Source organism: Diabrotica undecimpunctata, unplaced genomic scaffold (assembly GCF_040954645.1).
Source record: "Diabrotica undecimpunctata isolate CICGRU unplaced genomic scaffold, icDiaUnde3 ctg00002619.1, whole genome shotgun sequence".
Classification (NCBI taxonomy): Eukaryota; Metazoa; Arthropoda; class Insecta; order Coleoptera; family Chrysomelidae; genus Diabrotica; species Diabrotica undecimpunctata.
The window spans coordinates 422-16,510 of NW_027313826.1; the positions used below are offsets into that span (position 1 = coordinate 422).

The following is a 16,089-nucleotide window of genomic DNA, read 5'->3' on the forward strand; positions in this document are numbered from 1 at the left end:
AGTCCGCCTTAAGAATAATTTTAAAATCCCTAAACTAACTTTTTTTTGAGAACTTAAGAACTTGCCAAAATAAAGAGTATTGCTGTAATAAGTAAATCCTTTATATTACATTTTATTTAAGATTAACGTTTTATTTTAGGGGTAAAGTAATCCATCACTACACTCAATTAGTATGGGCTAAAACAGACCACGTTGGATGTGCTTTAACGTTCTACAAAAATAGCACCCGATGGAACTTCCATTTGATGGCTTGCAACTATGCCCCTATGGGCAATTACAAATATTTCTCAGTCTATAAGCAAGGTACACCTGCGTCAGATTGTGGGAAATTGCCAGTAAATAAAAAATACCCCGGACTATGTGGACCTGATAATCTTTAAACGGTCGACTACTACGTAGTGTATTTTTGATATAAAATTAATAAAATAACAAATAAAAATTGGTTTATTTATATATTGACATTACATAAACCTTATAATATTTTTTGAAACCGCAGGATCCAAAAAAGTGAGAAGCAATGAAAAGCAAACATTAGAGAGAAATTATCGAAGGATAGCCAAAAACTTAAGTCTCTCCTCTTAGAATTAATTGTGCACATACTGAGCACAGAGATATGATGAGAAGAATTATTGGTCACCGCTATGGCTTATGTGCTGAACAGGGCTTAAAACAAGATGACTGGGCGACGTCGAAGATATAAGAGCAATGAATATCGAGGACTGGAAAGTCCAATGGAGAGACAAGTGGAAATAGAAAATAGTCATGACAACAGCAAAAACGTAGAGCAAGTTCTGGGAATAGGATTTGCAAAATTCTCTGGCGTTAGTAATAATCCCTAGAGATTGCAAAGCATGCATGATGATCCATTATGTTCTTTAATCTTTAGTTTTCTTGTAACGTCGTTTGAAGCCACATACCTTTTCACTTGGCTCCGAAATCTCCGAGAATGGTATCAAGAGACCACCGCTAATTTATTTAGAGCCGCAGTAAACAAAGTTATTAATGCCAATATGATCGCCAACGTTCGATAATCGGACAGGGTACTGAAAGAAGAAGATCCACCATCTTCTTCTCTTTTTTTTAATTTGATTAAATAAGCAGAGCTCATCACAACAAAAGCTGCGGAAGCAACAACGAGATTTTCTGGACGACCTCTATCCAGTGGCGGCTTTTGGGGGTAGGCAGGATAGACCGGGCCTACCCAATAATTTTAAAAGCTTTAAAATTGAAAAACGTATATTCAAAAATTATGTTAATGCATGTAAATAACTTTTAAATGTACTAAATTACTCAATACATTAGCGTCCGTTAAAATAACTATGTTATTATATTACCACAGAAAGCATCGAATCCTATTCAGGCGTTTTTAAATATCATTAATAGTCCCGATCGGAAGTGGCCGACCCAGCTCACATAAGATCCTTGTACAAAAAGCGTTTGAAGTTGCAGCTTGCCGGACAATGATTTATATTGTCGTGTTACGCGCTATCTCAGAGTGGCACCAGACGATCGGGCCTACGCCGATCATTGTTGTCACTTGTAACGTAATTATCGAATTGTAATATAAATTTTCTTTTAAATTATGATAAAAAAATATGTAACATAATCTATAATTGTAACATATTTTTAAACAAACAACACAATTACAAACAAGTGCACGGTGGCCCAAATAAATTTTAAAAAAATCGTAAAATTCGAAAAAAAAAAGATTCTCACTCTCACACAAAAAAAAATGTATTACACACACTGGCGGCTACAGAATTTTTTTTTTTTTTTTGGAGAGGTCATGGATCTTGAGGGTGATTACTTTTCTCTGATGAAAGGTCACTTTTATTTAGTCTTACCACTAATAAAATAAGTGGGTTTTCAAATATTTTTAGGGGTGGGGGTCATGATCCCGTGACCCATCCCTCTGGATCCGCCACTGATTACACATAGCTATATGTAATTTGCTGGCTTGGCCTACTCAAAATTTTACCACACCAGCCGCCACTGCTCATGTACTTGTCAATTGTATACGTCGCGTAAGTGCCCTGCTTGTCATCGTAATCGCAAAGCTCGTATACTTGCAAAGTAGGCAAATAATTGTGTACTTGCCAAGTACACGAGTCATTTGAGTCCGCCTTAAGAATAATTTTAAAATCCCTAAACTAACTTTTTTTTGAGAACTTAAGAACTTGCCAAAATAAAGAGTATTGCTGTAATAAGTAAATCCTTTATATTACATTTTATTTAAGATTAACGTTTTATTTTAGGGGGTAAAGTAATCCATCACTACACTCAATTAGTATGGGCTAAAACAGACCACGTTGGATGTGCTTTAACGTTCTACAAAAATAGCACCCGATGGAACTTCCATTTGATGGCTTGCAACTATGCCCCTATGGGCAATTACAAATATTTCTCAGTCTATAAGCAAGGTACACCTGCGTCAGATTGTGGGAAATTGCCAGTAAATAAAAAATACCCCGGACTATGTGGACCTGATAATCTTTAAACGGTCGACTACTACGTAGTGTATTTTTGATATAAAATTAATAAAATAACAAATAAAAATTGGTTTATTTATATATTGACATTACATAAACCTTATAATATTTTTTGAAACCGCAGGATCCAAAAAAGTTAGAAGCAATGAAAAGCAAACATTAGAGAGAAATTATCGAAGGATAGCCAAAAACTTAAGTCTCTCCTCTTAGAATTAATTGTGCACATACTGAGCACAGAGATATAATGAGAAGAATTATTGGTCACAGCTGTGGCTTATGTGCTGAACAAGGCTTAAAACAAGATGACTGGGCGACGTCGAAGATATAAGAGCAATGAATATCGAGGACTGAAAAGTCCAATGGAGAGACAAGTGGAAATAGAAAATAGTCATGACAACAGCAAAAACGTAGAGCAAGTTCTGGGAATAGGATTTGCAAAATTCTCTGGCGTTAGTAATAATCCCTAGAGATTGCAAAGCATGCATGATGATCCATTATGTTCTTTAATCTTTAGTTTTCTTGTAACGTCGTTTGAAGCCACATACCTTTTCACTTGGCTCCGAAATCTCCGAGAATGGTATCAAGAGACCACCGCTAATTTATTTAGAGCCGCAGTAAACAAAGTTATTAATGCCAATATGATCGCCAACGTTCGATAATCGGACAGGGTACTGAAAGAAGAAGATCCACCATCTTCTTCTCTTTTTTTAATTTGATTAAATAAGCAGAGCTCATCACAACAAAAGCTGCGGAAGCAACAACGAGATTTTCTGGACGACCTCTATCCAGTGGCGGCTTTTGGGGGTAGGCAGGATAGACCGGGCCTACTCAATAATTTTAAAAGCTTTAAAATTGAAAAACGTATATTCAAAAATTATGTTAATGCATGTAAATAACTTTTAAATGTACTAAATTACTCAATACATTAGCGTCCGTTAAAATAACTATGTTATTATATTACCACAGAAAGCATCGAATCGCATTCAGGCGTTTTAAATATCATTAATAGTCCCGATCGGAAGTGGCCGACCCAGCTCACATAAGATCCTTGTACAAAAAGCGTTTGAAGTTGCAGCTTGCCGGACAATGATTTATATTGTCGTGTTTATGCTTGCTGTTTAGGCACCAGACGATCGGGCCTACGCCGATCATTGTTGTCACTTGTAACGTAATTATCGAATTGTAATATAAATTTTCTTTTAAATTATGATAAAAAAATATGTAACATAATCTATAATTGTAACATATTTTTAAACAAACAACACAATTGCAAACAAGTGCACGGTGGCCCAAATAAATTTTAAAAAAATCGTAAAATTCGAAAAAAAAAAGATTCTCACTCTCACACAAAAAAAAAATGTATTACACACACTGGCGGCTACAGATTTTTTTTTTTTTTTTGGGAGAGGTCATGGATCTTGAGGGTGATTACTTTTCTCTGATGAAAGGTCACTTTTATTTAGTCTTACCACTAATAGAATAAGTGGGTTTTCAAATATTTTTAGGGGTGGGGGGGTCATGATCCCGTGACCCATCCCTCTGGATCCGCCACTGATTACACATAGCTATATGTAATTTGCTGGCTTGGCCTACTCAAAATTTTACCACACCAGCCGCCACTGCTCATGTACTTGTCAATTGTATACGTCGCGTAAGTGCCCTGCTTGTCATCGTAATCGCAAAGCTCGTATACTTGCAAAGTAGGCAAATAATTGTGTACTTGCCAAGTACACGAGTCATTTGAGTCCGCCTTAAGAATAACTTTAAAATTCCTAAACTAGCTTTTTTTTGAAAACTTGCCAAAATAAAGAGTATTGCTGTAATGAGTAAATCCTTTATATTACATTTTATTTAAAATTAACGTTTTATTTTAGGGGTAAAGTAATCCATCACTACACTCAATTAGTATGGGCTAAAACAGACCACGTTGGATGTGCTTTAACGTTCTACAAAAATAGCACCCGATGGAACTTCCATTTGATGGCTTGCAACTATGGCCCTACGGGCAATTACAAATATTTCTCAGTCTATAAGCAAGGTACACCTGCGTCAGATTGTGGGAGTTTGCCAGTAAATAAAAAATACCCCGGACTATGTGGACCTGATAATCTTTAAACGGTCGACTACTACGTAGTGTATTTTTGATATAAAATTAATAAAATAACAAATAAAAATTGGTTTATTTATATGTTTACATTACATAAACCTTATAATATTTTTTGAAACCGCAGGATCCAAAAAAGTTAGAAGCAATGAAAAGCAAACATTAGAGAGAAATTATCGAAGGATAGCCAAAAACTTAAGTCTCTCCTCTTAGAATTAATTGTGCACATACTGAGCACAGAGATATGATGAGAAGAATTATTGGTCACCGCTATGGCTTATGTGCTGAACAGGGCTTAAAACAAGATGACTGGGCGACGTCGAAGATATAAGAGCAATGAAGAACTCGACATCGAGGACTGGAAAGTCCAATGGAGAGACAAGTGGAAATAGAAAATTGTCACGACAACAGCAAAAACGTAGAGTGCATTCGACGTAGCCCATAAAACGGTTGCATCTCGAGAACAATTATGGAACTTGTGAAAAAGACTTTTGAACTTTTGAAAAGTATTGTTCGTCGGGAACATTCGCGTAGTTCAATAGTGATCTTTGTAAAAAAAAAGAACATTTAAAAAGTACATGATGCTGCTAGTACAGCTTTTAGTAAAACAGTTGCGTGAGCAACTAGAAGAACGCGATGAAGACTGCAGCGGGTCCAAGAAGATCTTCCAAGAACAACAGAAGAATGTTCTCAACAAGAATGAAGATGACCCAGAGACATTCCATTTTCAATCAGCAGAAGCAGTTTTAACGAAAATCGAAGAAACTTCTAGAAAAAATGGTGATAAATTCGAGAATGTTTCCAAGAGATTCGATGAAACGTCTTAAATTATTAAAGAAGCAGCTAGACAAAATGACGAGAAATTCGAAAATATTTCTAGAAGATTCGACGAAGTATGTAGTCAGAACAATGAGAAATTTAAATAAGTTTATAGAACATTCGATGAGATACAGAAAAATGTAAACGACAAGATAGAAGACGTAGAAGAGAAGATCAAACAATTAGAGACCATGATAACTAAGACGAAAGTGCTACCCACAGTTAATGCAGTAGTTTTAGATTCGGTAGTGAAAGAAGAATCACCTAGAGACAAAACGGCACATCATATGAGATTCAAATTGCCACCATTTGATGGAAAGTTTTCTTGGTCCATATACCTTAGACAATTTGAAGCTATTGCGACAGCCAATCATTGGACAGAAGATGAAAAGGCTGTTTCCTTGACTGCTGCTTTACGGGGTGATGCTGCAGATATCCTAAGATCGATTCCTAAAAGTCAAGAAAAATGTTACCAGACCTTGTTCACTCGGCTAGACAAAAGTTACGGAGATGCCTATCTACAACAAGTCTACAAAGTAAAATAATAAGTAGAATTCAACGAGCAAGTGAGAGTTTACGAAAATTTGAAGCAGATGTTGCTGGTATAGCGCTGTTGGCTTATCCAGAGGCATCAGACAACATATTGGAAGAAATTGCTGTAGGTACCTTCGTCAATGGGTTGAGAGACAATGAACTACAGAAAGCTTTACGACTAGCAACACTGACAGTTTTAGATGAAGCGCTCGCCATTGCGTTGGAACACGAAACAGTTAGTCAAGTTTCACGGAGCTATCCAGTACGAACCTCTGAAGAGAGCGACGAGCAAATCGATAAACGTCTGGAGGAAATCGTACGGAAAGTAGTTCGTACCACGATGCCGAAGAGACGCAAACCCAGATGTTGAAATGGTAACGACGTAGGTCACATTCGCTGTAAATTTCAAGAAAATAATACAGCAGTCATAAAGCTAGAACAGATCGAACACTGGGCTGAAAAAAGTCGTTCAAATGCTGATGCTCAGTCAAGACGGCCATGCAGTGCAAATTGTAATCACTGTCTTAAATTAGAAGAACTTTACCCCGTGAGACGAACCGCCGTCATTTATAATCAATGGCAGCCTCAACAGCTACAAGACGCTCAAGCAGATGATCCATGTATAAAAGAGTATTGGATTGGATGAATCGAAGTGAGAGACCTAGTTGGCGAGACATTAGTGCATGTAGTCCAGAAGTCAAGTCTTACTGGAGCCAATGGAATTGCCTAGTGCTAAAAGATGATCTTCTGTATAGAACCTTTGAGAACGATGATGGTACAGAATCTAAGCTGCAATTGATTGTACCTAAAAGTAAAGTGTCAGAAGTATTGCGTCAGTTGCATGACGGTGCATCAGGTAGACACTTTGGTATTACGAAAACTCTGCAAAAGGTTTTAGAACGGTTCTATTGGGTGAACTGTAAAGATGATGTAAAAAGATGTGCCGGAAATGTGAACTGTGTGTAACCAGTAATGGTCCAGTTGGTAAAAAGAGGGCATCCATGAAACTGAGGCCTAAGAGATACCAAATCAAGAAGCTGCTACCGTTGCAGAGGTACTCGTTAAAGAATTCTTCAGCCGATTTGGTGTTCCCTTGGAGATCCACTTCGACCAAGGGCGAAACTTTGAGTCAATCCCCTTCCAAAACGTTTGTAAATTGATTGGTGTCAATAAGACCAGAACGACACCCCTGCATTCTCTATAAGATGGAATGGTCGAGAGGATGAATCGAACGATGGGTAAACACCTGTCCAAAGTTGTATCAGAACATCAAACAGTACAGGGACCAGTACATTCATTTATTCCTAATGGCCTACCGCTCGGCAGTGGATGAAACTACAGGCCAGACTCCAACCTGCCTGATGTTAGGTCATGAAGTTCGTTTGCCTTGCGACCTAGAGTTTGGCTGCAGACCTTCCGAAGAATATGTTGCAAGCGAAGATTATGTCGACCGCCTTAAGTTAAGAATCAACAACATTCATGAACTTGCCCGACAACACATCCAGTTAGCCAGTGACAGAATGAAAGATCAATATGATTCTCGATGCAAGAATGAAAGCTATGAAGTAGGTGATCTTGTTTGGCTTTATAATCCACAACGTCGTCGAGCCTTGTCTCCTAATCCCAAATGAAACAGAAGAAGCATGAACCCTTCAACATAATATCAAAGATGACCGGCGACCAAGCTTTAATGACTTTATGTCGCAGAGAGAAAGAGTGCTAAATTCGGGGTAACCACAGAAGTTCAGCAAGATCTTTTTAGTGTTCCGCATAACGTCTCTTTAGTTCACTATGTGACCCAAGATCTTGACATGACTACGCGCTATCTCAGAGTTTTTATAAGAAGTTCGTTTGGACGAGTTCAAAAATCAGCAGCCTTAAGTTGGAAGAGTATTAATATAAGAAGATGGTTCTCGATCTTTGCTGTATATGGTGACCAGGAAGTCGTATACAGACAGGGCAAGCTACGAGGATATATGGCATGCTCTAACTAATTTGAAGAAAATCGTGTGCAAGTATGACATCAAGAATTTGGCCTTACCCAAGATAGGTCATGCACTAGAAAATCTGGATTGGAATCGTACGAATTACTGGTGTGTTGCATTAACTTGAAGAGGTCGTGTCCTTCAAAGTCAGTAGACTGTTATTTCTTCTTGAGGGGTTCATGCAGAGCTGGAGAGTCCTGTAGATTCCGTCATCCTGGGCCTACGTATAGAGTTGCTGATCGGGACGCTCAGATCTAAGAGGGGAGCAGTGTCAGGAACATGCATTCGACGTAGCTCATATAACGGTTGCATCTCGAGAACGATGATGGAACTTCTCGAAGCTTCTGGATGTATCGACCGCGGTAGGGATCGACCCGTCAAACAAGCGAAATAGAGGTGGACTATTCCAGATTATTCTAGTACATAATAATTTGTATATATAAGCAGCTTTTATAAGTTAAAGTTAATTGATAAGATATTATCGTGCTGTAAACTTATAAATAAATATATCTACATAAATTAAAACCGCTCGTTTTATTTAAATACGCTACAATATGTTTTAGGCTAACTTTCGAAAAAAAAATATAGTTTGTCAAAATGTATACGCTTATTTAATGCATTTTTCTATAATAAAACGCTTTTTTTCATACAATCGTTATATTTTTAAACTTTTTTTGCGTTTCTTTATACTTTTAAATCCGAATTGTACTAATTAATAAATTTGTGCAAAGAGCCAATGGACCGAGTATACGCATTGGTACGATGGTATTGTAATTGTTAAAATACCAATTATTCATATACCACATAAACGCTGACTGTATAAAATTCCCTATCCAACAAAAATATCACTAATGTGGTAAAGGTGACCATGTTTTGTTGATAGGAGCAGGTAATTAAAAAGCTGTACTGTTTTTTAAATGCTGATAAGTTGACACCTGGACTGTCTTATAAAAGGTAAAGTTCGGTTTATAATTGCACATTTCGCTGATAGACACCAATCATCACGATGATTCACTCTATTCGATTGTTTGTTTTGTTTTTTGTGTTTTATCTAACAAAGGGCAATAACGATTATTGTTCGTTAAGATGTGGACCTGATGAACACACTGTTTGTCGTAGAAGAAATGTGGTAAGTATTTTATTTATTTTATTTGACACTTTTTCAAAGTAATTTCGAAACATTTTACGTTTAGTTGTAGAATTTAATCAAATATTTTTTACGTTGATGGATGAATTCATAGTTTGGTTCATTTATTTGTATTTAACGCTTGTATTTCCACAACACCAGTACCAAGGACGCCTTTTTATCTGAATTTTTAAATAACCAGCAATTTGCAAATTATTATATAAAAAAAATGACGACTATTTATTTATTGTTTTCTATTGTTTTAGTGCATCAATGAGTTGACATGCCAGTGGAAATATGTTCATTGTATATACACTGTGTGTCAGCCAAATGGAATAAATTAGCTAATATATAAATGAGGGAGTATTCGAAAAAACGGTCGAACACGTCGATTAGTATTTATAATTGCTCATTTTATTTCATAAAAACTTTTTATACGGGGTGTATCAGATCATTATCGTGGCATTACAGCTCGTTATGAGCCAAAGCCTTCTTCAGAACAATCTTCCATTCGCCCCTGTTTCTGGCAACTCTTCTCCATGCTTTAACTCCGATGGATTTTAGATCATCCTCTATGTTATCTTGATACCTAAGTTTTGGTCTTCCTCTGGCTCGTCTTCATACTGGTCCTCTTCAGTCGAAAATTTTTCTGATTGTTGCATCTTCATCTCGCCTAATTACATGTCCTATCCATCGAAGGCGTGCTAATTTAATACATTTTACAACGTCAGGTTCCCCAAAACTTCTGTGTAACTCAAAGATGTAGCGTCTACGCCACAAACCCTGTTCTCTCCTCCATATATTTTCCTTAGAATTTTTCTCTCGTAACGTTTAAGTAATTCTTGGTCGTTCTGTGAAAGTGACCACGTTTCTGACCCGTATGTTAACACTGGCCTTATTAGTGTTTTATATATGGTAACTTTAATTTTTCTGGGTAGTTTTAGGGCCATCTGTTTCCTCAAGCCATAATAGCACTTATTGGCAAGCACTATTCTTCTTTTAATTTCTTCGCTGACATTGTTGTCTTTGGTCAGTAGCGAGCCCAAGTAGACGAAGGTGTCCACACCTTCCAGTTCCAGATTATCAATTAATAGTCTAGGTATCTGGTTGCCTGATCTAGTACAATACATATACTTGGTTTTCTGTGCGTTTGTTTTTAATCCCATTCTCTGTGGACCTAGCAATAATGTCTATGTTATCTGCATATCCGACCACTTGTACAGATTTATTAAAGATGGTGCCATTCGTATTAATATATTACTCTCGAATTACTTTTCTAGTGCAAGGTTAAATAAGAGACACGACAGTTCATCTCCCTATATCAGTACATTTTTACAATGGAAGGGTCTTGAAAAGTCGTTTTGGATTCTGACTACACTCTCTACGCCTGTGAGTGTAAGTTCCGTTAGTTGAACAAGATGAAGCGGCATTTGAAATTCACAAATATGTGGTGGGTGTCAACTGCGAACTCAAGCGTCTTCTCAAGAATCTGCTTAACTGCGAAGATTTGATCCGTTGTTGATTTATTTGGTTGAGGTACTGCCGGACATGGATTTAGTAGTGGGATGGTACTCCATCTTGTTGAAACCATATCATATTCGCTGGAACTTGTGGGTTTCCTGGATCAGGATACAAGTTGGCCAACGTTGCCACTACATTATTTTGGAGCAATGCTAAATAATTGTGCTGCCCACACGTTAACCTTCTTAGGGTATTGAATATTGCCTTCTCTGATCCAATGAGGATTTTCCCTGGACCAATAGCGGCCATTTTGCCGATTAGCATGACCGTGAAGAGTAAACGTGCACTCATCAGAAAACAAAACATGTTACGCGCTATCTCAGAGTACATTGCAATCATTTGTTCACAAAAATACGTTCTCCTGTCAAAATCATCTTTCATGAGCTACTGAGTATGTATAATTTTATAAGGATGTATTTTGGTTTCTTGTAATATTCGAATAACCGATGAATAGCTAATATCGAGTACTGGGGCTGCTTTTCGAACAGATGTATGTGGGTGTTCCTCAAACTCAAGCATTACAACCAATTGGGTATCCTGACTTAATGCATTGGCAGCTTCCTTTTTAACCTTCCTAACATGGCCCAGCTCGTGGAATTGCTTCTCTATTTTACTAATTGTTCCTTGAGATATGTGCGGCATATCAGGAAATGCTTCGTGAAATAAACGAGCTACCAAAAAATCAGTTTCTTAACCAAAAAAGATCAGCAATCTGCTCATGTGTTTCATTGGAGACTTGATCCACACTTATCTGCTGGTTATTAATCCACTGTTCGACTTTTCTCTGATGGTATTGTATCTAGGCTCTAGGATAAGTTTGTTTTTTTTATAATTATCCGGTATTGATCTGCAACTCATTGTTCAGTTACTTCAATTTCTGGGTACTCCCCTGCAAAATTCGGCATAGAGAATTTCTCTCGATACCCGATCGTTTCTTGGCCCAGCTTTGTCACCTGGTAATAGAAGCGCAAAATATTTTCAGTCATGGACACAGTCCATTCCATGCGCTGCCTCGGTCGTCCCGCATGAGTAGCGCTGGCTGATGTTCCAGTGTAGCACCTTCAGCGAGTGGAGTACTTGGTATTGTTTGGCTCGCTTTTGGTTGTTCTTGTTCTGTCTCTGTATATATATGTGTACTCATTTTGTTTTTTATTATTTTTAGCAATGTGGTCCCGGTCCACAATGTAGCTCAAACTTCCGACCGATACACCTTACTGATGACGACAGAAGATATATTTTACATCTTCACAACAATCTTAGAAATAAAGTCGCCACTGGTCAAGAAAAAACGAGGAAATCAACCTTCAGCGTCTAATATGAAGGCTTTGGTAAGTGTGATTGACGAAATTGTTAAAACCACAGTCTGTTTATTACTTTTTATTTTTAAATCTCGTTTTGTGTTGTAATGGAGAGTTTGTAGGTGAGCATTTTTTGTTGCTCTATTCATTTTAGTTTATCATTGTATAAGCAAAAGTTTGTCGCCTATATAAATCGGTTCCAATTTGATCAGTAAATTTTTCCATTATTGCTGATGAGTTTGATTATGGAGGAACTTATCAAAAGCCTTATTATAGTCGGTGAAACAACCACAAAGTAGTTGATGTACATCCATACATCTTTGAGTTAGTATACGAACATTGTGTCTCGTATGCCCAAAGCATTTCCAAAATCAAACTGGGATTTAATATCTTGTTCAAGCTTCCTGGAAATTCGTAAATACATAATTTATATGGAGATTTAAGTGACTCATGACTGATTATCCGGTGATCATAACATTCTTTTGAGTTAGATGTTTTGGATAATATAATAAATGTTGATTAAAGCCCTTTTTGCGATTTATTTCTTTAACTACTGAAAGTTTCAGTAATTAAAGGGTTTTATAAAAGACGTAAGTAACTGTCTAAACATCAGCAATTTAATGAATGAATGTGGTTTTCTTCCGGTCGTCTTTCTACCAACAGTTTCTCAAAAACTGGAAAAGTGAGGTTGCAAATTATGTTTCAAAATCAATAACCACAATATATTAAGTACAAATTGTTGCAATTTAAACTAAAAGAATGCTCTCGTTTTAGAGTTACAAACAGAGAACTAGAAAGCATTGCACAATGTTTGACGAACACATGTAACTTCGCACACGATAAATGCAGACGCACTGGTGAGTTTCCAATACAATTCAAAATATTCCAATGTATTCATTGCTTTATTCTTTGTAGCCCAATGGTCATGGGTAGGACAAAATTTAGGCATAAGATGGACCAAAGGATACGTTGAAAACGTTAGATCGGTTATCACTGATGTAATAAATTCCTGGTATAATGAAGTTAAGGACTTTAGATCTTGGGGTGTTTCGCGATATGGATTGTAAGTATCTTAGCTTTAAGTAGAACTCCATACGGTGGTGTTCTTAGCAATAAAGCTGCACCAATGATAAATGTTTCTCCAAGCGTATTGAACAACTGGATGTAATTACCTTTTTTAGGTTATGTTTTTGTTGGAAAATATCCAGCTCCTATTGTAACGTCAAATTTTTTTTGTTTGACACTTATACTAGTTACCTAGTCTTGGCTTGTCTTCTTTGATCCATCATGTCGAGTATTTCATCGGTCATCCAGTTGTCTCTCTTTCTTATCGGTTCTTTTAATATCTTTTGTATGGAACGAGGAGGCAGTTTTCTAATGTTTCCCATTGTTGGTTTATCTCGTAGCTGTTGGTATCTAATTTATCAAAGTTTTCGTATATGTTCTGTTGGAGTTTTTTTTATATCAGCTTCTTTCAGTTTTCTAACATCTAATTGTGGAGTTCTTTGGGTTTTATAATACGTTTAAGCTTAAGCGTGATATTAGCGATTAGTGGGTTATGGTCTGATATGACATCTGCTCCTGGATATGTTTTAAACTGATTTGATGGTGTTACGATGTTTCTCTTTAATAATTATATAATCAATTTGGTTTCTTACCACTTTTTTCCGGTTTATCTGATGGTGAGCGCCAACGTATTAGTAAAAATTAATAATTTAATATTTTGTTTTAGTAACGCCAGAGTGGGCCACTATACGCAACAAGTATGGGCCAATACAGACCACATCGGGTGTGCTATCACCTTCTTCGTAAATTCTGACGGTTGGAAACACCCACCTAATGGCCTGCAATTACGGACCAGGGGGTAATTATCAAGGACAGGCGATCTATAAACAAGGTTCACCCGGCATCAAACTGCGGAGGACTGCCGGTCAATAGTAGATATCGTGGGCTGTGTGGAAAAGATTACCTTTAACTAGAAAATGTAGTTTGTTTTATTTTTATTTGGTATTGTTAATATAACAAAAAACATCCATCATTAATTTCGTACTTTTATAACATAAAATGTTATTAAAATGTTTAAAAATTTTACAAAGTTTTGTTTGCAAAGTCCTTTCGATATTTCATTGCAGTTGGTGCTTTTTTCAGTAAAAAATGTACAAGGTATACGAGGAATGCAGATATTGCATTATGAAAAGGCAAACCCAGACACTCTTTTTTTATAAGATATCAGCAAAGGATTATGCCTTCAAAGGAAGATTGTCCAAACCGGGGGCTTTGTTATTTTTCAGTTTTGAAATGGCTTCTCTAATTTCTTCTTCGGTGGGGGGGCGGCTCTTGAGCGTTTTCATCCATTTCAGTCAAAGTAATTTCTATTTGGTCTTCTTCGCGACTGTCGCTAAGCAGTTCTTCAAAATGATTCGCCCACCTGTTTAGTATCTGTTCTTTGTCATTAATTATGGAACCATCCCTGTCTTTACATGCTGTTATTCTGGGTTTGAATTCTTTTCTGCAGCTGTTTATCTTCTCGTAGAATTTTTCGCGAGTCTTTTTTTTTGTGGTGGTTAACAATCTCGTTTAGAGCGTTTTCGTATGACTCTTTCTTTTTCCTTCTAAACGTCCTTTTTTCTTCTCGTCTAAGATTTTCATAGTCTTCCAGGTTTGATCTCGTCCTGCGCTGCTGAAGTCTCTTATATGCTTCATTTTTCTGTTGGTTAATGGATCTACATTCTTCGTCAAACCAATCTTCATTTATTTTAGCCTGGTTAGCTTTTAAAAGCCTTTGGTCCGCTGTATGGATAGCTAGCTTCCTTTCATTTGGTCCAGTGTTCTTCTATACTTAAATTTTCGTCAATTCTTGTTAGCTCTTCATTTAAAATTTTCCTGTAGTTATCCCTAGCGTCTTCAGATTTTAACACATCAGTATTATATTTCGTAGATTTTGTGCTCTGGTCCTTCTTAGCGTTTGATATACGAGCCCTGAGTTTTGTTCTTACAAGGTAGTGGTAAGAGTCTATATTAGCACCTCTACATGCTCTTACATCTAGTACGTCCGAGAAATGTCGACTATTAATTAGTACATGGTCAATTTGGTTTTTTGTTTGACTGTCTGGTGATTGCCATGTGGCTTTGTGGATATTTTTGTGAGGAAAACATGTACTTACTACCACCATTCCCAATGATGCTGCGAGTTCAATCAGGCGTAAAACCATTTTGGTTGCTGACAGCATGAAGACTATGCTCGCCGATCGTGGGTCGGTAAATAGTCTCTTGGTCGATTTTATCGTTAAAATCACCAATAATAATTTTTATGTCGTTGTTCTGACATTGTCTGTAAGTGCTTTCCAGTTTCCTCGTAAAATATGTTCTTCCCCTCGTCTTCTTTATCTTTAATTCGGATTCTACATATCCTTGGACTTATTGGATCGAAAGCTATGACTTCTGATTTCAATCGTTTATTTCAGTTTTTTTTATGCTAAAATCTCCTCCTTAAGTCCACAATTATATCTGAGAAATACAAAATATACAAAACAATAATACGCCCCAGTTTTAACTAACGTATGGTTCAGAGACCTGGACTTCTAACAAAAAGTAATGATAACATATTAGGATGTTTCGAAAGAAAAGGAACTGTGAATGACAATGCAGTGACGAGAAGACGATACAACTTCGAACTTTATAGAATATACCAGGATCCTGATATCGTAAAACATATTAAGATAGGACGTCTGAGGTTGATAGGGCATGTAATGCGGATGGAACAAAATAACCCAGCTAGAAAAAACACTCCTTGATATAGAAAATGACACACCGAGAGTGCAGTACGGGTAAGATACGGCAATGCTTTTCTTATGGAGAATAAAACGCGCAGGGTTGTCGGTTTTCTCCAGCTGTTGATTGCTCATTGTCCTCACAGGACCGGCTTGGATAAAATGCATCTGCCGGCAGTACGAGTAAAAATATTTTATATCATGTATACGTATACAGTAGAATAAAAAGGCATTGATAAGTTATTGACAACGAAAACTATGATTTTTGCATATAAAACGTCAACATGAGATATACAATTGAATCGTATTCAAAAGAGTAACATTTGAACACCTCTTTACAAGAACAACATACAATTACTGTAGTTTTAATGTTTTACATAAAATAGAAAAAAACCTACATAATTTCTAGGAAAGAATTTGGAAACTTGGAAATGATATTATTT

The 16,089-nt window shown here is 36.8% G+C and overlaps 2 protein-coding genes across 2 annotated transcripts; both read left to right on the forward strand.

Moving 5' to 3' along the window:
- Positions 1-674: 674 nt before the first annotated feature.
- LOC140432036 (scoloptoxin SSD976-like) lies at positions 675-2,497 on the forward strand. The gene is made up of 2 exons (XM_072519890.1): positions 675-825; positions 2,256-2,497. Exons 1-2 carry the CDS (start codon positions 675-677, stop codon positions 2,495-2,497), a joined length of 393 nt encoding a protein of 130 aa, XP_072375991.1.
- A 9,624-nt stretch (positions 2,498-12,121) lies between these two features.
- On the forward strand, positions 12,122-13,938 carry LOC140432038 (venom allergen 5-like). The gene is made up of 4 exons (XM_072519891.1): positions 12,122-12,171; positions 12,651-12,733; positions 12,792-12,939; positions 13,609-13,938. The coding sequence occupies exons 1-4, from the start codon at positions 12,122-12,124 to the stop codon at positions 13,742-13,744; spliced, it is 417 nt and encodes a 138-aa protein (XP_072375992.1). The 3' UTR covers positions 13,745-13,938.
- Positions 13,939-16,089: the final 2,151 nt, after the last annotated feature.